The 24,900-nt window shown below is 43.4% G+C and overlaps 1 protein-coding gene across 4 annotated transcripts in view; it reads right to left on the reverse strand.

Moving 5' to 3' along the window:
* The window catches only part of LOC122923578 (dysbindin-like), a 113,800-nt gene that overhangs the window by 8,884 nt on the left and 80,016 nt on the right, over positions 1–24,900 (reverse strand). For 3 of the 4 annotated variants that reach the window (XM_044274426.1, XM_044274430.1, XM_044274429.1), the window contains exons 8-9: positions 1,495–1,650; positions 60–197 (exon numbers count right to left, since the gene is read on the reverse strand). In XM_044274426.1, the coding sequence (XP_044130361.1) occupies positions 60–197; positions 1,495–1,650 (294 nt within the window). The remainder of the gene's footprint in view (positions 1–59; positions 198–1,494; positions 1,651–24,900) is intronic. The other variant, XM_044274428.1, reaches the window with a different exon arrangement.

Genomic DNA, 24,900 nt, shown 5'->3' on the forward strand with positions numbered 1-24,900 from the left:
TACATACTCATTAGACTACTGCCAGAGAATAATATAGAGAATATGAAGGTTACCAGTACCTATCATAGGGGAAAGCATGGCGTTGTCTTCTGAATTTAAAAAGACATCTAATGCTTCCTGATCAGACATGTCCATCAGGTCCATTTGCTCCAACATGTCCACATTGACCTCCATGGAAGACATACTTCCTATTGGTTCTATAACAAAACAATAAGATCATTCTGAATGTGCGATTAACAACCACTCATTTACAAAACCTACAAGGTGGCCAGGTGCACCATCAGAAATCACAGACATCACATTTATTAAAGGTTTTAGATCTGGATCTGCTGCTCTAGCAACTCTATAGAGGCATTTCTCACTTCATCGCTGGTTAGAAGGCCCCAGATTGCCTGTCCATGATCCGTGTAAACAGTCCTGGGTCAACCTATCAATGCTTGTCAAGATGTGGGTGGTCACCAACTTCCTCCTCTGCGCAGGCGAAGGATGGTAACTGAACCGCTCCAACGCCTGTGAAGAAAGGAAGGCAGCCAGGAAAGCAGTCAAATGTGTAAATCATGTGACTGACACCATATTGGTTGCCACTGTCCGGGCAGAAGTGGCTCTGCACTGTTCACATCGGTCATGGATGGGAAGCTGAGGATCCTCTAACCAGGAATGAGGTGAAAGATACTCTGTACAGTTGGTAGTGCCACATTATGTTCTTTAGAAGCATTTAAGAAGGAATGTTAAGAAGTGGCTAACCACTTGAAAACTTGCTGTGTTTCTGCCTCAATAAACCTGTGTACACACAATTAATCTATTCATCTAAGTCAAGAGGATCCATCATGGGTCATTAAGAGTGATGAACACATGACGAAGACACAGGCAGTTGTTTAGATGCATGAAATTATCAGATGACTGGTAAAAATCATTAGCAAAGTTCAGAAATACTGTTCGTAAGAGTAACTTTCTTGATTGTGAATAATTTGAAGATGACACATTTCCATTACTGCTGTCTAGGCATTATTGAACACAAGGGTCCAACGGCAATACTGGTGGCAGGATCCAAAATCATCATACCACCAGCAAAACACATTTCTGTAGCTTTGTTTAAAGGGAAATTGTTATTTAAAGAACAATTAAAGGGAGCCTGTCACTAAACCACCAACATACCATTATGCACCTGGGATTTAGCTTTCTAAATTTGACCTTGTGAAAAATGTCCATCTCCAGTTTAGCTAAAGAAGTCACAAATTAGTCTGGGACTTCTCTCCGTGCACATTTCACATATGAGTCTTGCTCGTACACCTTGGTTCAAGGTTTATGCGCAGTGGTTTAGTGAGCCCAAAGCTACTGGCGCGCTCCTTTTAAACGGAGAGCTACGTATTTGGCACTGCTTGTAAAAACTGCTCAGTGATCCAGACGTTTCTGGTTAATGCTCTTGGTGCCTAAACAATAAAGAAAACCAAACAGTAATAAAATATATTGATAATATATACAGTAATAACGTGCCTCGTCTCTCTGCTATCTGCAGGTATCCAGTGGACAAGTATTGCTCCATGTCCTGCTGGAAAGCCTCTTCAAAGAACTTTTGTCGTTCCTTCAGCTTCATCTGCTGGGCATACTCCATGTCGAAAACCCTCTGAGTATGTTCTGAATCCAGATCAGCTATATGGAAATAAAAATAATCCACATGAGTCTCCAAAACACAGCATAACATGTAGGTTTTAGCACATAACCTAAGGCGTTGTCATGATCACTCCCACAAATCAGGCTGTACTTGTGTCAGTATTACTGGATTCTACCCTCTTATCTGCACACAAATGGGGGGGAGGAGAGGGACTAGGTTTATCAAAACTTCAATCAACACTGTAGATAAAGGAGAGGTCCACTTTGTACCACCCCTACTTGTTGAAGGATCCTATTATAATAAGCAGAACACAAAGTTTCCGTTTCCTTCTGCTATGATCTCAAGTGTTCAGCTGTAATCTGTGGAGAAACACAGCAGTAAGTGTCCCATATTCATGGACAGCCAACAAACTAATATTACACAGCGCCCACTCAAATCAATGGGTTGTCAGTGTAATGGAGGACAGGACAGGTCCTCCAAAGCAAGAGACAAGTGCTCTCCTCTCTGGCTAAGAAGTCTTTTTTTATTATGTATCAATTCATACAAATCATTTAGATCATCTCCATGTGTGCGGCAATTACAGGTGGCTTAATAATCTGTTCTTTATAATCAGATTCGGTCCTTTCTGTAATAAAAAGGAGCTCTTTGTATACAGACTTCCTGGTGAGCCAGTGACAAATCTATGTTTATGCACAGCAGCAAAAGCTGCAGGAGGAGGGGGAGGGCAGCAGCCTGAGCCAATGAGGAGACAGGAGGCGTGTCTCAGACTCCCTGCAGACACTATACTGGGGTCACAGATCACAGCTGGTCTGAGCTAATAAAGAGCAGGCAATGTAGTTACAGACTTGAATACAATTTTTGAGGTTGTGACTGCACATCACGTTAAACTGTACTGAGGCATCAGCTTACAAGATGTATAACTTTCAACTATGAAACGTTAAAATTCTTAAAGCCCTCCCATACAGTCATCATATGTGTTTCCTGGGCTTTAGAAAACAAGTGGGCATAGCTTCAAAGAATTTACACACATAACCTTGTTCCATGCTGAAGTACAGAATTTACACTGATCAGCCATAGTGAATAGCGAAGTGAATAGCATACCGCAAAGTGAAGGCTAGCCCATCTGGTCCAGTTCCACAGAAGAACTACTGTAGCGCAAATTGCTGCAAAAGTTACTGCTAAGGCTACTTTCACACTTGCGTTCTGAGCGGATCCGTCTGGTATTTGTACAGACAGATCCGCTCCTATAATGAAAATGATGGTATCTGTTCAGACGGAACCGTCTGCATTATATTTCACTAAAAAAGTCTAAGTACGATTTGTATTCAGACGGATCCGTCCAGACTTTACATTGAAAGTCAATGGGGGGCGGATCCGTTTGAAAAATGCACCATATTGTGTCACCTTCGAACGGATCCGTTCCATTGTAACTCTGGACGGATCCGTTTGCCTCCACACGGCAGGCGGACACCCGAACGCTGTGTCCGCCTGCTGAGCGGAGCAGAGGACAAACCCTGCCAGACTGATGCATTCTGAACGGATCCGCATCCACTCAGAATGCATTAGGGCAGTACGGAGCCTTGCCTCTGCTGTGTAGATCGATTTTTTTTAGTCCGCAGCGACACAAATTACAGCATGTGCTTTTCTGTGCTTTTTTATTTTTTGGAGGGGGGGGGGGGGGTTGCAGTGGATCATGGGTGAGTTCCCACACTTTTTTCCCCAGGACTTGACCCCTGATCATACCATAACCCTTTTAAAAAGGACCTGCTGCTACTCTTTGTGCCACGTAGTACCACAGAACTTGTGGTCTTGGGGAGTCCATGCTTCAATGGGTCAAGCTGTTTTGGTGGCATGAAGAGCCTACACAAGATTAGTTAATGTAATGGCTAATGTATAATCTTCATTTCTAGACAAGTTACGCAAAGAAAGGGTAAAAGTTGATTTCTGATAATTTTTTCCCCTGTAAAGTAGCAAACTGAACAAGGAATACAGCATTTGAATTGTGGGCAATCATTCACAGCTGCTGAAACATGACCTCTACTAAACTACCAGGTATCAGAATGGCCATCTTCTGCTGACTACCAGTTTCCTAAATATAAAAATGAGCACTTCCTTTCCGTACATCCTATGAATATGGTGTTAACTGTACCGGTAACTATAAATGGAAATTGTTAGACAAACCTCTCCCTTCACAGAAATAACCGAGGCTGGAGAATTGGCTTCAGCAGCAGCCACAGCCCCCTCCCTTCCCAATACACTAAAGATAAAGGGGGGATGGGGGTTATCAAGCCTTGCACTCCAGAATTCTGGTTTTCAAAAGCCACACAATACAGCTTTGTGACATTTTCTTACAACATATTGCATTTTTACACCATTCAATGGATGTGAGAGTGGCCATGGTTAGCCTGTCAAGCTACTTTAAACCAGTTTTATTAAAAGTTGCAAAAACGGTGAATCTTCCTTCAGTAACCCTGGGTTCACACCTGAGCGTTCCTCAAACGCGCGTTTTACGCGCGTTTTTATGCGCGTTTTTTGTAATAGTAAACGCCCGTTTGACGCGCGTTTGTGTCATTGACTGCAGTGTCCTATGGCCACAAACGCGCGTCAAAACGCCCCAAAGAAGCTCAAGTACTTGTTTGAGCGTCGGGCGTTTTACAGCGCGTTCGTACGCGCTGTAAAACGCCCAGGTGTGAACCCTTCCCATAGGGAAGCATTGGTTTTCATGTCTTAAGCGTTTTACAGCGCGTTTGAACGCGCTGTAAAACGCTCAGGTGTGAACCCAGGGTAAAGGAGCGCCGTAGAAAGTGGAGTAACATCTCCAGACAGGAAAGGGATGCAAATGAGCTCTTAACAAGCTCTGCCTCTAATGCCACCAGATGTAAGGCAGCTATACTACAAGTCAATGTTCAGCTCTTTAACTAAGCCTTGAAACATTACTTGGATATTAAATAAGCCAGCATCTCATCTGCAGACTAGAGTTGTTGCGATACCAATTTTTTGATTCGGTTTCGATACCATGAAAAAGTATTGCGATACTCGATACCATGCGAAAAAAATAAACAAAAAAAGCCACGTGCATTCCTCATTTTTAAAAATGGCGAATCGCGCAGTTTTTATTTTATTTTTTCTGTTCCGGCATTCACCACCTAGATTTTTTTAATATATTTTAATAGTTTGGACTTTTCTGACGTGGCGATGTAATATGTTTATTATTTATATATTTTATATGTGAAATTGGGAAAAGGGGGTGATTTATACTTCATATTTTAGTGTTTTTTGTTTGTTTTTTTTACACTTTTTATTTAATAACTATTTCCCCCTTAGGGGCTAGAACCTGGGATCTTTCATCCCTTTTCCTATTCAGCCTGATAGATCTCTATCAGGGTGAATAGGACTCCACACTGTCCCTGCTGCTCTGTGCTTTGTGCACACAGCATCAGGGATGTTACCATGGCAACCAGGGCTTCTGTAGCGTCCTGGCTGCCATGGTAACCGATCGGAGCCCCAGGCTTACACAGCTGGGGCTCCGATCAGAAGCTGCCACTGCACCACCAATGAGGGGGAGGGGAGAGGTCCCTGTGGCCACTGCCACCAATGATTTTAATACTGGGGGGTTGAGAGGGGCCGGCGCACTGTGCCACCAATGATTTTAATGGGATGGGGGGGTTGAGGGGGGGGGGGCACACTGCACCACCAATGATAACTACCCCTTTATACAGGAGGCGGGTACTGGCAGATCAGCGGCAGTTAACTGCCGCTGATCGCAGCTCCCTGTCAGGGGCAGGGTGCCGGCAATGCGATTCTGCTGCCGGCACCCGCCTCCTGTATGTGTTAAAGACTGACTACTGTATATGAGTCCAGACTTTCACTATCAGGCCACACAGAGCGGCGCCCAGCGATGTCTCAGCACTCACCATTAGTCCTGGGCGCCGCTCCGTTCGCCTGCAGTGCTCCATTACTGTCTCCTCTCCTGCTCCACATGCTGCTGATTACTATCGGAGCGATGGGAGGAGACATCAGCTTCACTAGTGGGCGTTCCTTCTCCCTGGCTGTAGCGCTGTCCAATCGCAGCGCAGGGAGAAGGAACGCCCACTAGTGAAGCTGATGTCTCCTCCCATCGCTCCGATAGTAATCAGCAGCATGTGGAGCAGGAGAGGAGACAGTAATGGGGCACTGCAGGCGAACGGAGCGGCGCCCAGGACTAATGGTGAGTGCTGGGACATCGCTGGGCGCTGCTCTGTGTGGAAATAATCCTATCATTGGTGGCGCAGTGCACCCGCCCCTCCTCCGCCCCTCTCTTCTCATTGCCGCCCCTCCTCCGCCCCTCTCTTCTCATTGCCGCCCCTCCTCCGCCCCTCTCTTCTCATTGGTGGCAGCGGCAGCAGCACAGGGGGAGGGAGGACAGCTTCCTTCTCCCCGTGCTGCTGAGAGAGAACATGAGCGCGCCAATAGCAGCACGCTCATGTTCAGAGATACTAGACTGCGCAGAAGCGCAGCCCAGTATCGAAAAAACGGAAATCCCGGTATCGTATCGATACCGGGACAAAAGTATCGATTGGGTATCGAAATTTCGATACCCGCAACAGCCCTACTGCAGACAGCTGTTTCGGGATGATTGCCCCTCATCAGTGCAGAGCAGAGAGTGTACTGGCTTGACTGGGTGAGGGAGGCCTGTCAGGATTGGTGGTACTATCTCTCCTTAGGCCCCTTTCACACGGGCGAGTTTTCCGTGCGGGTGCGATGCGTGCGGTGAACGCATTGCACCCGCACTGAATCCTGACCCATTCATTTCTATGGGGCTGTGCACACGAGCGGTGATTTTCACGCATCACTTATGCGTTGCGTGAAAATCGCAGCATGCTCCTCTTTGTGCGTTTTTCACGTAACGCAGGCCCTATAGAAATGAATGGGGTTGCGTGAAAATCGCATGCATCCGCAAGCAAGTGCGGATGCGGTGCGATTTTCACGCATGGGTTCTAGGTGACAGTCTATTCACTGTATTATTTTCCCTTATAACATGGTTATAAGGGAAAATAATAGCATTCTGACTACAGAATGCATAGTATAATAGTGCTGGAAGGGTTAAAAATAATTAAAAAAAGTTAACTCACCTTCTCCTCTTGTTCGCGTAGAGGCCGGTCTGTTCTTTAGCTGTGGCTGAAGGACCTTTGATGACGTCAGATCACATGCTCCATCACCACGGTGATGGACCATGTGATTGGAGCATGTGATCTGACATCACCTCAGGTCATTCAGTCCACAGCTAAAGAACAGACCGGGATCTACGCTAACAAGAGGAGAAGGTGAGTTAACTTTTTTATTATTTTTAACCCTTCCAGCACTATTATACTATGCATTCTGTAGTCAGAATGCTATTATTTTCCCTTATAACCATGTTATAAGGGAAAATAATACAATCTTCAGAACATCAATCCCAAGCCCGAACTTCTGTGAAGAAGTTCGGGTCTGGGTACCAAACATGCGTGATTTTTCTCACGCGAGTGCAAAACGCATGACAATGTTTTGCACTCGCGCGGAAAAATCGCGCATTTTCCCGCAACGCACCCGCCTCTTATCCGGGCAAAAAACATGACGCCCGTGTGAAAGAGGCCTTAGGGAGAGAGCGCCTTAATCAGCGTGAGGAGACTTATAGGCCATACATGCTCCTCTGGAATTCTGGGAGGGAAGGGATGCAAATAAGCTCTTAAACTCTGCCTCTAATGCCACCAGATGTAAGGCAGCTATCCTACAAGTCAATGTTCAGCTCTTTAACTAAGCCTTGAGACATGACTTGGATCCCCAGACAGACATGTTCGACTTGATGCAATAAATTTAATAAACATCGTGCAACATTTCAGCAAGGCAGACTCCTGAGAAGTGACTTTAAAAACTCCCCTCATGATAAATCCCTTGTCCAGATGGGATAACCTTTTTTTTTTCTTTTCTTTTCTATTTTTACTTAACAGATATATCTCTTCAGTTTTGTTCCAGCAGCCATATTTGTAAGAGAGATGTGCGGCCACATTGGACTTTTCAATCAGTTACTTTGCAACTACTCCCCTCATTGTGTTACATACGACTGATTATGCTGATCGAGTGACAATGCATGGTTAGTTTCTGAGGAGATCCTTCAAAAGGGACAGCCATAATATGACTTCACTTCATGGCTATAATAACAGAACCGCTCTGTAAGCCAGATAAAAATGGGTTGTCCAGAATGTTTATAGTCCGCCCTCAGTTATTATGAAATTAGACATCTCTTACTAGGGTTTCCAATCCTCCTGTATAAAAAAAAAAAAAAAAAAAAAAAAAAGAAGTGCAAAAGGAGTTAAAAAAAATAGCTATTACTCAAATCGTCGTTTAACCTCTCCCTCCATTTTGACATCATTGTCCACTTTGTGGTTCTGGGCTAGACACATAGGAAATGGCTTGGACTGTCTAATCACTGGTCCTAGCAGTGACCCAATGACTGGCTGAGCAGGGAGTCCAAGCCAGGCACCAGGAAGAGATCACTGGGGCGAGTAATATTTTTATTATTATTTTTAACCCTTCCTGCACCCGTTTTTGTATGAAATTATTTCACAGGAAAATCACTCTATAGGTAACACAGTTAAAAAAAATAAAAATCCCTCAAGCCTAAGCAGTGTACAGGACACAGAAATGCAGTAATGTCACATAATGACACTGTCACGTAAGGGAAACCTAGTATTCGTGGGTGACAAGGCCACAGCAGGGATGCCTTTTGCAGAGGCACAGCTGGACCCCCGCATCACACAAACACCAAACCACTGGCCCATTGCTGCACAAGGGATCGTGTGTACAGTCAGCACAATTTTCAGGCGATGGTCATGTGACATAGGTCATCAATATTTATCCACTAAACAACCTCTTTAAACTGAAAAGAATCTAATTCTCAACATGTGAACCATACGTGTTGAGCACACACAAGCTTTCCGTGGATATCTGGTGGTATTTTTAAGCAAGTAACATCTTAATTGTTGTTTAATGCTGTTGTCTGCCGGCTGAAGTGTTATCTGTATGTAATCATGACCTTGCCCAGTGCGCTGCCAGAGGAGACTTAAGGCTTGTTGAGAAAAATCATAGAAATCTTCATATATGAGATGTGAAATATTGTCAAAGAGATTCCATAACCCCATGTCAACAGAGAAAAGGAATTAGCTCACGGGCCAACCCGAAGATGTATTATTACACAGTCCAGAAATAGAAGGCCACATAATGCACTTTTCATTCCCCGAGATCAGATTAAAGGAGTGAAGATCTCCAGAAAATTGGAGGATGTGCTGTAATGACTATTCGGACACAGTGCCGAGCACTAAAGCGATCTGCTGGCAATTAAGACCTTGTTTTTTCCAGCCAAATGCGAATCCAAGCAATCATTCAGATAAAAGGAGCTCATGCATCCAGCTCAAGGCCTGATTTGCATATTCAAAAGCTGTTTCTTTCATGGAACTAATCACATATCCACACTTCTGTCTATATGGGTGTATTTCATAAACTTATTTGGGATGGTCCCACAAAAAAATAGTATACAGTTTTCAAACCAGCACCTGGATCTGAATATTTTTTTAACTGCATGTCATTAAAAATTTACTATAGCCACTGAGCTATTCAATAAAATGTATCTGTATAGCGCCACCTGCTGTTTGTTTTTTTTCTCATTCCTTTGACCTACTCACTGAGAAGGCTGCACATGCTCAGTGTTATCCTTCAACAGCTTTGTTAGAAAGAGATGGTCATGTACCGACGTCTCCAGACATGTCTCATGTAATAATTCTGGAACGTCTATTCTTATGCCTGTGTTGTGCCAATCCTTCGTTATTTCTGCTAGAAATATTTATAAATGGATTACTAGCAGCTTGCAGTTAAGGTACAAATGGGTGTTACCAGTCGGGGTCGGGAGTTTTCCCTGCACAGTCCGACACCAGCAGCACTGAGTCAAACAAACACACCCGCTACATCATTATTGAAGCCTCTTGAAATCACAGGCGAGCGGATCCGTCCAGACTTTTACATTGAAAGTCAATGGGGGACGGATCCGTTTGAAGATTGAGCCATATTGTGGCATCTTCAAACGGATCCGTCCCCATTGACTTACATTGTAAGTCTGGACGGATCCGCACGCCTCCGCGGACACCCGAACGCTGCAAGCAGCGTTCAGGTGTCCGCCTGCTGAGCGGAGCGGAGGCTGAACGCCACCAGACTGATGCAGTCTGAGCGGATCCGCATCCATTCAGACTGCATCAGGGCTGGATGGAAGCGTTCAGGTCCGCTCGTGAGCCCCTTCAAACGGAGCTCACGAGCGGACAGCCGAACGCTAGTGTGAAACTAGCCTTACTGTTTACCGCAGGCCCAGTGACGTCACGACTAGTATCAACTGGGCGGGGCTAAGCTCTGTTCACTTGAATGGAGCTTAGCCCCACACAGGCCAGTTGATACTAGTCGTGACGTCACTGGGCCTGCGGTAAACAGTGAGATGGCTGTGGCGCTACTGGAGCGCAGCTGCCATTTCAAACAGCTGATCGGCGGGGATCCCGGGTGTCGGACCCCTGCCGATTAGATGCTGATGATCTATCCAGATAGATCGTCAGTTTAACCGCCTAACGCAGGATCGGTTCCGGAGGCGGCAGCTCCAGGCACAGTCACGCATATACGCGTCATCTCGCGAGACGCGAGATTTCCTGTGAATGCGTGCACACAAGATCGGAAGGTAAGCGAGTGGATCTCCAGCCTGCCAGCGGCGATCGTTCGCTGGCAGGCTGGAGATGCGATTTTTTTAACCCCTAACAGGTATATTAGACGCTGTTTTGATAACAGCGTCTAATATACCTGCTACCTGGTCCTCTGGTGGTCCCTTTTGCTTGGATCGACCACCAGAGGACACAGGCAGCTCAGTAATAAGTAGCACCAAGCACTACACTACACCCCCCCCCCTGTCACTTATTAACCCCGTATCACCCCATATAGACTCCCTGATCACCCCCCTGTCATTGATCACCCCCTTGTAAGGCTCCATTCAGACGTCTGTATGTTTTTTACGGATCTACGGATACATGGATCGGATCCGCAAAACACATACGGACGTCTGAATGGAGCCTTACAGGGGGGTGATCACCCCATATAGACTCCCTGATCACCCCCCTGTCATTGATCACCCCCCTGTAAGGCTCCATTCAGACGCCCGTATGTGTTTTACGGATCCACGCATCTATGGATCGGATCCGCAAAACACATACGGACGTCTGAATGGAGCCTTACAGAGGGGTGAATAATGACAGGGGGGTGATCACGCCATATAGACTCCCTGATCACCCCCCTGTCATTGATCACCCCCCTGTAAGGCTCCATTCAGAATTTTTTTTGGCCCAAGTTAGCGGAAATTGTTTTTTTTTTTCTTACAAAGTCTCATATTCCACTAACTTGTGTCAAAAAATAAAATCTCACATGAACTCACCATACCCCTCACGGAATCCAAATGCGTAAATTTTTTTAGACATTAACGCTGGGTTCACACCTGAGCGTTTTACAGCGAGTTCAAACGCGCTGTAAAACGCTCAACACATGAAAACCAATGCTTCCCTATGGCCCTGCGTTTGAACGCGCTGAAAAACGCCCTACGCTCAAAAAAGTTGAGCTTCTTTGGGGCGTTTTATCGCGCGTTCCTGTACATAGACTTTCGGGAACGCGCGACAATGGGCGTTCGCTTGTCTCTGCATGTGCGATTGTAAACGCCGGTACAATCGCGCATACAGAGCGCTCCTTTCAGAACGCTCAGGTGTGAACCCAGTGTTATATTCCAGACTTCTTCTCACGCTTTAGGGCGTCTAAAATGCCAGGGCAGTATAAATGACCCCATTTCGGAAAGAAGACACCCCAAGGTATTCCGTGAGGGGCATATTGAGTCCATGAAAGATTGAAATTTTTGCCCCAAGTTGTGTTATTTCCGCTAACTTGTGCCAAAAAATAATAATTTCTATGAACTCGCCATGCCCCTCATTGAATACATTGGGGTGTCTTCTTTCCAAAATGGGGTCACATGTGGGGTATTTATACTGCCCTGGCATTTTAGGGGCCCGAAAGCGTGAGAAGAAGTCTGGGATCCAAATGTCTAAAAATGCCCTCGTAAAATAAATTCGGGCCCCTTTGCGCATCTAGGCTGCAAAAAAGTGTCACACATCTGGTATCGCCGTACTCAGGAGAAGTTGGGCAATGTGTTTTGGGGTGTCATTTTACATATACCCATGCTGGGTGAGATAAATATCTTGGTCAAATGCCAACTTTGTATAAAAAAAAAAAAGGGAAAAAGTTGTCTTTTGCCGAAAGTTGTCTTTGGCGATACCATATGTGTGACACTTTTTTGCAGCCTAGGTGGGCAAAGGGGCCCACATTCCAAAGAGCACCTTTCGGATTTCACAGGGCATTTTTTTACAGATTTTGATTTCAAACTACTTCTCACGCATTAGGGACCCTAGAATGCCAGGGCAGTATAACTACCCCACAAGTGACCCCATTTTGGAAAGAAGACACCCCAAGGTATTCCGTGAGGGGCATGGCGAGTTCTCAATGGAGCACATAGTACTAAATGTATGAAGGCCACAGACAATACGTGTGGAAAAATAAATCAATGTAAAAACAGATGAACAGTAGGCAGATGGATCGTTTACAGTGTGCATGGTAACTACATACACGTTCTATGTAAGGTTGAAGTGTCTGTCATTAGGAGTGCCCTTTTACGTGTAGGCAGGCAGTATCCATGACCACATATTAAATCTGTGCTTATTTTATGTTCATGTTCTTACAGCTTAGCAATCAATCAGAGCCAGAGCAAACGCCAGTCAGTCTTTGAAAAGTCTCACAGCTATAAGGAATGTAAACCAGAGCTCGTCATGTAGGGCCCCTCCAGAGCCTCCAACCACAGAACAAAACCATTTCAGTCTCCACTATATTTGCTCTACACAGCTCTGCCAGAACTGTACATACGAGTCAATAGTCTTCTGAAGTAATTGTTCCAAGAGAAGTGAATGATGAAATATTTGAACCGCGCATCATAATATTACCTTGGAGGGTTTTTCATTACTTTATTAACTTATATTGCTGGACTGTGCAAAAAGACAGATTCCTATAGATTTTAGCATAAAAACCTGATCAAGTGAATAACCCGCTTAAACAGCCGTAGAGGGACAATTAGGCTTTGGTAGAAGAAACCACACAATCTTATGCTTTTGTTGGCACCCTCAAACATCCCCATAGGCTTCTACACAACCTATATATTTAAATAAAACCAGTCCCCTACATTACATAATATTACTATAATTCATAGAACTATAAAGAGAGTCTAATTGGCTCATGGACTGGCCTGGCTTGTAGAGCCTGGAATATTATATATATATATATATATATATATATATAGCTACTGCATATGTTGGGCTGCACTTTGCCCATACGTTGTATTCTACAGCAAACTGTATGCCGTGGGGCTAAGACTTTGTGGTGCCTGTTTGCCTGTTCAGTTGCACCCAGTTTAGGCAATGTTTTGCAAGCAAGACACATCAGCAGCTGCAGAAAGATGGTTCGCTACACTTAATTCCGGTTTAAACCATTTTATAAAATTCCAATGGCCCACATCTACTAAGCAACTTACGCCAGGCATACAATCTCAAACAATTCAATTAAAAAATAAATAAATAAAAAAAAAAGTGTAATTTCTGAGCACATGCAACATTTAAAAAATACACAAGTTTCTAATGCACTGCAAAGTGTTAGTCAATGGAGGACGCTGATGGACAGTACTGGTCACATGACCATCCATCAGAGGCCATTTTGTGACCGGAATTCTGGGCTCTGAGCAAGAATCAATGCAGTAAACAGAGTAAGTCATTTAAATTATCAGACTTCGGTGCCTTTATGTACTGTTTTTAGTACATGTGCAGAAATACCGTGCCTTGCAAAATAATTCACCCCCCTTGACTTTTTTTGTATTTTGGTGCCTCACAACTGGAATTAACATGGATTGTTTAAGGATTTGCATCATTTAATTTACAGAACATGCCCACAACTTTGAAGATGTTTTTTTTTTTATATATTTATTGTGAAGTAAACAACAAATAGGACAAAATAACAGAAAAAGTCAATGTGCATAACTATTCAACCCCCTAAAGTCAATACTTTGTAGAGCTACCTTTTGCAGCAATCACAGCTCCAAGTCGCTTTGGATAAGTCTCTATGAGCTTGCCACATCTTACCACTGGGATTTTTGCTCATTCATCCTTGCAAAACTGCTCCAGCTCCTTCAAGTTGGATGGTTTGAGCTTGTGAACAGCAATCCTTAAAGTCTGACCACAGATTTTCTATTGGATTGAGATCTGGGCTTTGACTAGGCCATTCCAACACATTTACATGTTTCTCCATAAACCACTCAAGTGCTGCTTTAGCAGTGTGTTTGGGATCATTGTCCTGCTGGAAGGTGAACCCCCAGGTCTTAGCCTCAAATCACGCACAGAGTGGTACAGGTTTTGCTCAAGAATATCTCTGTATTTAGCACCATCCATCTTTCCCTCAACTCTGACCAGTTTCCCAGTCCCAGCTGCTGAAAAACATCCCCACAGCATGATGCTGCCACCACCATGGGGATGGTGTTCTTTGGGTGATGTGATGTGTTGGGTTTGCGCTACACATAGCATTTTCTTTGATGGCTGAAAAGTTCAATTTTCTTACCAGAGCACCTTCCTCTATACATTTTGGGAGTCTCCGACATGCCTTTTCGCAAACTCAAAACGTGCCTTTTTGCTTTTAGTTGAAAGTATTAGCTTTCTTCTGGCCACTCTGCCATAAAGCCCAACTATATGGAGCGTAAGGCTTATTGTCGTCCTATGTACAGATACTCTCTGCTGTGGAACTCTGCAGCTCCTTCAGGGTTACCTTAGGTCTCTGTGCTGCCTCTTTGATTAATGTCCTCCTTGCCCGGTCCGTGAGTTTTGGTGGGCGGCCGTTTCTTGGCAGGTTTGCTGTTTTGCCATGTTCTTTCCATTTGGTTATAATAGATTTGATTGTGCTCCTGGGGATCATCAAAGATTTGGATATTTTTTTATAACCTAACCCTGCCTTCTCAACAACATTGTCCCTTACTTGTTTGGAGAGTTCCTTGGTCTTCATGGCAGTGTTTGGTTAGTGATGCCTCTTGCTTAGGTGTTGCAGCCTCTGGGGCCTTTCAAAAAAGGTGTGTATATGTAATGACAGATCATGTGACACTTAGATTGCACACAGTTGGACATAATTTCACTAATTATGTGACTTCTGAAGGTAATTGGTTGCATCTGAGCTTTTTATGGGCTTCCTAACAAAGGGGGTAAATACATACGCACATGCCAATTTTCTGTTTTCTATTTCTAAACAATAGTTTTATTTATATATTTTTCTCATTTCACTTCACCAACTTACACTATTGTGTTCTGATCGATCACATAAAATTCAGAACAACGAAACATTAAACTAAAGGCTGTAATGTACCAAAATACGAAAAAGTCAAGGGGGAGAATACTTTAGCAAGGCACTGTAAATGTACAGTGGCCAACCCCTTTAAAGGGGTTGTCCAGTGTTTATCGATTGATGACCTATCCTCAGCACAGAACATCACTAGATGATCGCCCACACCCCAATTAATCAGCTGTTCAGGTGTAGCTCAGTCATGTGAAGTTGGCCCTTTTACTACACAGCACCGTCAATTGCGTAACGGAGGGAGGCCATCACTAAAATGGGAGCAGCATTACAACGGTGAGCTCTCTCCATTACATGGTTCACAGTAAAGTCAGGACAACCCTTTTAATACCTGCTGATGAGTGATCACTGGACCCATCAGGACTGTCGCTACTTAGTGGGGACGTCACTTAGTTGACAAAAGAGTCGCAAAAATGTATCTGTAGGCATTATAACCTAAATGACCAATATGAACCAACCCTTTTCGTCCAATTAGAGCAAAATAAGGACTGGCAGAATATCTGGTTGCGAGTAACATCCAGCAGGATCACAGAGCAGTGTTCGATTACTGTTCCTGCTGACAGAAGTGTATCTATGGAGGAATAACAGAAAGCGGTGTAAAACGTGACACCCATTTATATCAGATTACACAATAAGCTATACTATTAGCCACGTAAAACACAATACACTTCCACATCCAGATTGTGCACTAGTACAAAGAAGTCAACATTTTCTGTCACTTTAACCAACTCTTCCTAAACAATTATTTTCTAGTCTGTTCACTTATTTTACCATTTAAAATGTGCAGCTGCACTGTCACATCTCATCTCCATCCAAACTTAAATAGGCAACGGATATACTGTCTAATGGATGTCTAACTGTGCCCTGGATTTCCCCCAAAAGTCCTGGGGGGACGTTGGCCATCATAGCACAAAAGACCTATTCACTATAATTGCAGCTAGGCCACAGTTACTTCACAGTCTGCACAGAGGCATCCCTGAGTGATACCCAAAGCCATTAAACCAAGATATATATATATATATACATATATATTTATCAAAAAATATACCGCTACTGTGGTTAGACTTCTATTACACTATTTACATCCATATTGCAGACAATCATTCTATACACGTCGGAAACTCGCTAGACCTAATCTTTCAACAGACCTTTCATACATTGGTAAATGAATCAGGATGTATAAAATAAATCATGGCAGAACGTTCTGCAGTTTTCGAATATACTTTGTATCATTCCTGCTATTATCTCAATTTCTGCTTGCTTTCAGTGAAAAGAAACATTAATTAAAACCCAGGGGCTGAAATACTGTGCTAGAGCTGTGAGTTTGTCACAATTGTATCTGGTCTAGGTGTCAATCACACAGTTATGAAGGAGATCAGATTGTTGCCTGAGATTTATCAGTAAGGCTACTTTCACACTCGCGTTTTGGCTTTCCGTTTGTGAGATCCGTTCAAGGCTCTCCCAAGCGGTCCAAAACGGATCAGTTTGCATTCTAATGCATTCTGAATGGAAAAGGATTCGTTCAGAATACATCAGTTTGCATCAGTTCAGTCTCCATTCCGCTTTGGAGATGGACACCAAAACACTGCTTGCAGTGAAACTGAGCCAAACGGATCCGTTCTGACACACAATGTAAGTCAATGGGGACGGAGCCGTTTTTACTGACACAATCTGGCAGAATAGAAAACGGATCCGTCCTCCATTGACTTTCAATTGTGTTCAAGTCTTGGCTATGTTAAAGATAATACAAACTGATCCGTTTTGAACGGATGCAGATGGTTGTATTATGTGAACGGATCCGTCCATGATGGATCCGCACAAAACGCGAGTGTGAAAGTAGCCTAAGGCCTAAAGGTCCCTTTACGTCACCTGCACACATTGCAGAATACAAAGCGCATTACAGTACCGGCAAAGTATATGAGATTACGCAAATCGCTAATTTTTTCTGTGCACAAATTCTTTCTGTGCGGAAATTGACCTGCCATGTGGATTTCCAAATCTGCAGCATGTTGATTATGTTTGCGGTTTTAGCTGCAGATTTCACCCTCTTCAATGAAATGGTGAGATCTGTGGCAAAACACCATCAAATAAGCACCAAAAACTATCTTCAGAAATTGCGTATTTTGTGTGCGGATAAGTTGCAGAAACGCACATAAATCCACAGGGAAATTATGTGCGTGCCCATGGGGTGACCTTACACTAAACTAAGCAGACGATTGTCAGGAAGTGTTCCTTATCGAAAATTGCGTGCTTATCAATAAATGAGACTGCTGTATTTACATGCAGCGATCCCCCCACAGTTTGGGGAGGGGGCGATCGCTCGTTCCGATACACAATCACTGTTTGCCAGCAGCAGAGTGCTGTGTAGATGGCACGATCTGCTGCCAAACTATGATTTATCTGTCCGCACAGATGATCACATTACTCAAACGTACATTTCACAGCACTTTTACACCGGCAGATTATCGCTAATAAGCTTTTGTTAGCGATAATCTGCCCAAACATCGGACGGTCTAAAGGGGCCTTTCTTCATTATGTCAGTGTTTGACCAGCAATTTTCATTAGTGATTAGTGGCAAAAACCAAAGGCAGAGGCTACATAGAGATAAGGTATAATGGAAAGATCTTCACCTGTTCTGTGTTTTTGACCCGTATCTGGATTTGGCTCACAATTACTGATGGAAATCACTGACCGAACACTGACTGTGTGAATAAGGCCTATGTTAACGTGTGCATATTCTGAAAATTTAAATCCCTGCAACTTTCCGTACAGATAATTTCTGATCATGTGTTAAGTATACTGTGGTCAGCGACCTTCTATTAGGGCACATGGACGTCATAAAGGAGATTCCAGTCTATGAGCCAAGATGGAGAGCAGCTCTTCAAGAGTTTCTCGTGCTCATGTGGATTCCACCTGTCCATCTACCACTACAATACGCCTGGAGTGACCACTGGGGGAGCAAGGTCTGGCTAATATCTTCCCCTGAAAAATCCCACTAAACAAACCCTTTCTAAAGGGGTTTTCTGTAAACAAGAAGATATCCTATGGATACGTGATAATTGGAATTGCATGGAATTGGACATTTAGCATAGCCACTGAGTTATATGGCGGCACCTGCTGGTTTTTTTCTCTTATTTCTTTGTCCAGCTCAGCGAGATTGCCTCCTGAGCTGTGATAGGGAGAGCTGCAGCAGAATGGACACGCCCCTTAGCTGCAGCAGAAGATACTCCCCTCGAGCTGCAGCAGAAAAGACACTCCCAGCGAGCTGCAGCAGAATGGACACGCCCCCTTAGCTGCAGCAGAATGGACACGCCCCCTTAGCTGCAGCAGAATGGACACGCCCCCTTAGCTGCCAGCTTGATATAAATCCAGCAGAGCAATGAATGTGGAGATCTCTGGATCCATGTGAGGTACAGGGCTGGTTCTTGCTTTGTTAGGAAGAGATTGTCGTGTACTATATGATGTCTGCTTTTCATTTTTTACATTAGTCATGGGATAACCCCTTTAAGCACTCATGCACACATGCCTTGTTGCGGCTCTGAACAACCCCGGAGCTCTACGGACCTGTAATATGACAGCCGTAGAAAAATAACTACACATTTACAATAGTAAGCAATTACATTACAAATTACAGCTCATGTCTAAATACTGCCAATGAACATTATCAAAAAGATTGTAAGGCAATTTTGTAGAAAGATCATAATACGTTGCTTTTAGAAGCTTGACAATGAGAAAATAAGAAAAAAAAACAAAAAAAAAAAACACGTGTCCAGGAAAATAAGGATGCTCATTCATGCTAAAAGGTCAGAAGCAGCCACTGTAGTTGACATTTAAAGTCAGAGCGGTCATTAATTTACCTGTGAATAAATGTCTCCTGTAAAAACAGCTCAGCATCTCTGAATACCCGATTGCCTTCTGTATTAGATGGGAGTGATATATAAGCACAAAGAATACAATACCTAGCACGGTAAAAGATTTAGCAAACCAGCATTTCTACATCAGAGTTAGAAATGGTCCTGGAGCTGAGATGTCTGACACCTCGCCGAGTGGAAATAAGGTAGTTTACCTACATCCTCGTGTATGATGCAGCTATAGCATAGTTGTGCTGTTGGGCAACAGGCCTGGCCTATGGACAGGTCTGTGTTAAAGGGGGATGTTCAGTTTTCTTTCAATGATGGCCTATCCCTAAGGAGTTACACAGAACAGCTGATTGGCAGGGGTGTGGAGTGTTGGACCTCCTAAACATAGGTCTTCACTTAAAAAAGGCTTGACAACCCTTTTAAACATTTAGTGTTCTTAGGTTACGTTCATCTGTCTGTCAAGAAGTTTAAAACAATCCCTGAGGTATTGTGAGCCATTTACTATGCTCCATATGTCAGAAACTTCCGCCAAAAAGTAGCAAATTGTGACTTTTTAAACTTCTAAATTTAGATGCAAGTGGCATTTCTATGTTGTCCTCACCACATTCTGAAAAGGGGGTGTGGTGGGTCCAGTCTTCTGGCACAAATGATAACTGAAATTTATGCCAGCTACTAGCTGGTGTACATTTCAATCTAGGGGCACGGACTGCCTGAGGTTGCTCTTACTCTATGGCCAGGAATGTGCCTCACCACAAATTAATTGCATCCACTGGCAGCATAAGGTGATATCAAGACTTGCGTACAAATGCCTGTCTTGATAAATGACCCCCATTGTCTTTGGTATTTACAACCACAATTCCCCAAAATTTGGGGTGCTGTGTAAAATGTAAATAAAAACAGAATGCAATGATTTGCAAATCTCAGACCCAAACTGAATTCTGAAGCTGTACCATGCAAAGAAGAAGCCATAGGTCAAAGTGATCCAGAAACGCTGCCGTCTTCTCTGGGCCAATGCTCAAAATGGACTGAGCATTGGTAAAACTGGGCTGTGGATAGATTAATCAAAATGTGAAAATCTTTTTGAAAACTAAGGACGCCGTGTTCTGGAGGCCCAAGAGGAGAGGGACCATCCAGCTTGTAATCAACACACAGTTCAAAAGCCTTCACCTCTGATGTTATGGAGTTGCATTAATGCCCATGGCATGGCAGCCATGGCAGGTTTTACAACATATGCGCCCATCCAGAGGTCTCTTTCAGCAAGATATTGCTAAACCACATACTGCATCCATCTCAACAGCATGGCTTCGCAGAAAGAGACTGGGTGATGAAATGATCTGCCTGAAATCTAGACCTTTCACCAATAGAAAACATTTGGCGCATCATGAAACAAAAAAGACAACCCGAGACTGTTGAGCAGCTAGAATCCTACATCAGACAAGAATGGGACAACAGTCCTCTCCCAAAACTCCAGTGATTGGTCTCCTCACTTCCCAGAGGTTTACAGACTGTTGTTAAGTTGCTCAGTCACCAGGTCCAACCTTATTAAACCAGTCATACTGGCTGGTAGGGCTCATCATGCAGATTAAAACAATACCTTTCTTTTGTCTGTATGCTAAACAGCTGCATAGAAATGTGTTTTATTCACATGCAAATGAGAGGTTCGAACACCACGAGACAGGATACCCCCTGTGCTCTGCACACTCCCCCCTCCCCTTGATTGATGGGGCTAGACATGCTGAGGGCAGAGCTGTGTCCTAGCATCTATGTACTATAGCTTCACCACAATGACATATGCTCAGAAAGCTAATCTACATATTACTGCTTTATTAACCATATAATATATAATTCGAAAGACACCAGTAATATGTGTTAGCTTATAAGCATAGAAAAAACACGCACCTCTATGTGGTAATGCTATAGCTTTGTGATACGTTTATGGTTTTGCATGCAGAAATCCCAGGTTTAAATCCTGGGAGAGACTTCCATTTTTTTTCCCTTCAGATATTTTTTTTTCTTCTACATTTAGGGCTTTTTTACACAAGTGTGTCCCTTGTGGGAATCGCGCTCCAGGTAAGAGAGATCATGCAGTCTGAACTCCAGAAGCGCACGGCATTATCATTATTGATAATACTGTGTGCCTCTATCAGACCTTTCTGTAAGGAAGCATACTGACATAAGGCTGTCACTATGATTCCATTACAGAAAGGTCAGGCAAAGGCACACAGCATTATCAAACTATCAATCATGATAATGCTGTGCGCTTCTGTAGTCCAGACAGCATGATCTCTCTCTCACATGGAGCGCGATTCCAGCATGGGACATTCTCCTATGAAAGAGCCCTTAAAACTTAAAAAGGGTACCCCTCACCCCTCTGGCAACAGGGGGGGGGGGCTTGCCAACAGCAGGCCGTGAGGGAACGAGCTTCCCTAGCGTCACCCGCTGTGGAATGTATTGGATAAAACTGACATAATGCTGTCAGTGTTCTACAATACATTTCAGAACTGTAAGGGTTACATAGCATCATAAATCAATATAATGCTATGCGACCCTGACAGTGCTGGAAGTTCAGGACGTGTGATGCACTGCAAGTCCGGAGCGTGACACTTGTGTGAAACCAGACAAAAAATGAGTAACCCCATGTGAGGAAGTCAGCCATATTACCAATTTCTTATAAAATATACTGTACACGCTGTGCCATTAGAATTTCCTAGTTTTGGCCTGGAGTCTCTTCCCCCATTACTTCACAGCTTCTAATATACTAATGTTCTCAGCAGAACTGCTTTACATTTAATTAATACTGTTTAGAAGCTAATGGAAGTTTACCTCGAAGTACCTCTAGGGCGCGACAGTACATTAAATATATGTCTTACACTAGTTTGCTAACGGCAAATAACAGAGCACCTGCTTCCATTTGCACATTTCCCCACAAGCAGCAGAAGTACTCCTAAATCCTTGGCATCCACGTTCAGAAACGTCCTATAACTAGACTATGGCATTAACCACTTCCAGGCCATTCCCCCCTTTCGGACTAACTCCCCAGAGGGTCTCCCAGCTAAGACTAGGCCAGCTCTGCAGACTCCCAGGGGTCACACCGGACCGCTGGGACCAGAGCAGGAAGCAGCACTGTCCTTCCCTGATCTCTCTAGACCACGCTCAATAGTGAGATTGGGGAAGGCAGGGATGGGAAAATTAAAAAAAATTCTGCCGTCTCTATGGAGAGCCCAGCTGTGACTGACAGCAGGCCCCCTACTCCCACAGCTGCGATCTCTACATGACTGTAGAGATATATGTTGGACGTATATAGTCTAAGGGACTTTGGCAGGTAGTTAAACTGTAGGTAAAAATGTACAATAAACACAACAAGTAATACAAATCCAGTATTACAGATGACCTGTCACCTCTCCTGACATGTCAGTTTTAATAACTACTTGCATTCCCCCTGTAATACAAATTCTGGAGCATCTATTCTTATGACTCTATGCTGAGCCATTCTACAGGGTGGTCCATTTATATGGATACACCTTAATAAAATGGGAATGGTTGGTGATATTAACTTCCTGTTTGTGGCACATTAGTATATGTGAGGGGGGAAACTTTTCAAGATGGGTGGTGACCATGGCGGCCATTTTGAATCCAACTTTTGTTTTTTCAATAGGAAGAGGGTCATGTGACACATCAAACTTATTGGGAATTTCACAAGAAAAACAATGGTGTGCTTGGTTTTAACGAAACTTTATTCTTTGATGAGTTATTTACAAGTTTCTGACCACTTATAAAATGTGTTCAATGTGCTGCCCATTGTGTTGGATTGTCGATGCCACCCTCTTCTCCCACTCTTCACACACTGATAGCAACACCGCAGGAGAAATGCTAGCACAGGCTTCCAGTATCCATAGTTTCAGGTGCTGCACAGTATATGCTGTGAAGATACGAGATGTGCAGCACCTGAAACTACGGATACTGGAAGCCTGTGCTAGCATTTCTCCTGCGGTGTTGCCATCAGTGTGTGAAGAGTGGGAGAAGAGGGTGGCATTGACAATCCAACACAATGAACAGCACATTGAACACATTTTATAAGTGGTCAGAAACTTGTAAATAACTCATGAAAGAATAAAGTTACGTTAAAACCAAGCACACCATTGTTTTTCTTGTCAAATTCCCATTAAGTTTGATGTGTCACATGACCTTATTCCTATTGAAAAAAAACTAAAAAGTTGGATTCAAAATGGCCGACTTCAAAATGGCCACCATGGTCACCACCCATCTTGAAAAGTTTCCCCCCTCACATATACTAATGTGCCACAAACAGGAAGTTAATATCACCAACCATTCCCATTTTATTAAGGTGTATCCATATAAATGGCCCACCCTGTATATTATTCCTGATAGAAGTTTAAAAATAAATTGCCAGCAGTCTGCAGTAAAGGTACTGCTGGGTGTTACCATTAGTGGTTGTGGCTGACTCTATCCAATCAATGCTGCTGGTGTCAGAGTGCGCAGGGACACACCCCCAACTGGTAATGTCCATCTATACCTTTACAGCAAGCTGTTGGCAATAACAAAGGAATTGTTATTACATGGGGAATGCAAGTAGTTACTACAATAAACATATCAGGAGCGGTGACAGGTCCTCTTTAAAGAAGCACTCCAGCAATTTTTTTTGTAAGATGCAGGGAGAATTTATTATGTCACTTGTGGCAGAATTCTTGTGAAAACAAGAACGGACATTTTGGTATATGCAATTTTTTCAACTCTTTATGCTTTTACACCAATCTTAGAGATCTGAAAAAGAGAACAGTTACATATGTTAAATTAGATGCACCCCAGATTGATCAATTGTGACTTTTTAAAATGTCTTAAAAAATGTGCAATCTTACTCTATTGGTTCCTGCCCACAAAAGTAAAGGCTCTATGCCCGTATAGCAGACCACAAATGGCGGGTCCGCTATATACAGGCACTTGTCGTGTGCATTCCGTGCTGTGGAGGCGGACCCATGACCTAAATGGGTCCACAATCGCAAGATACGGCCAAAGATAGGAGATGTTCTATCTTTGGCAAAGAGGAGGCACAGATCAGAAGCCCACGGAAAGACTATGAACTGTAGTTTTTATTGGTACCTATATGGGGTATATACTTTTTGATCAGTTATTCAAATTTTGGGGGGCAATTACGTGACAAAAAAAAAATGACATGATTTATCTGATCAGTGGGGTTACAATACCTATTACTCCCAGTAACACTGTAGTCTTCTCCAGCTTTTCCTAGGCCATGTGATTTTATGTTCATTGGTCACATGGACTAGGTGCAGCATAGCCCTTTTGAAGTGAATGGGGCTATGCTGTGCTTGGGGAGCAGAGAGAAGGCCACCGCGCTACTGCAAGCGCCGATGCCTTCTCGTACAGCTGATCGGTAGGGGTCCCGGGTGTCGTTCCCCACCAATCAGACACTGATGACCTATCCAGAGGATAGGCCATCACTCTTGGAAAACCCCTTTAATAAAAGCCAATGCTGTACTACATAGGCAAAGAAGGTTTTCTGGAGTGCTTCTTTAAAAATACAAAAAATAACATAATAATGCAATGTGAACCATGCATTGTTTTTTTAAATCTTATTTTTAAGCCAATTATGTTTGGCAGCATGAGAACAGATGTTTCCTTATCTTCTTACCCAGTTGGAATATCTTTATAGCGCATTATAGAACACACAATTTAGCTCCTTGTTATGGCAATAAATAACATTAATTATATTTTTATTTTACTCATTTTGGTCTAGAAAACATTGTTTAATTTGTCTTTATAAAAAAAAAAAAAAAGGTTTATCCGTTTCTGAGATACAAGGGTTAAAAATTAGTCTGTTTTGCAAGCTGGTACAGTCTGTTTTCTTTGAATCTGGTCATCTGACAGTTCATGTGTAGC

The sequence above is a fragment of the Bufo gargarizans genome, unplaced genomic scaffold (genome assembly GCF_014858855.1).
Source record: "Bufo gargarizans isolate SCDJY-AF-19 unplaced genomic scaffold, ASM1485885v1 original_scaffold_1753_pilon, whole genome shotgun sequence".
Taxonomy (NCBI): Eukaryota; Metazoa; Chordata; class Amphibia; order Anura; family Bufonidae; genus Bufo; species Bufo gargarizans.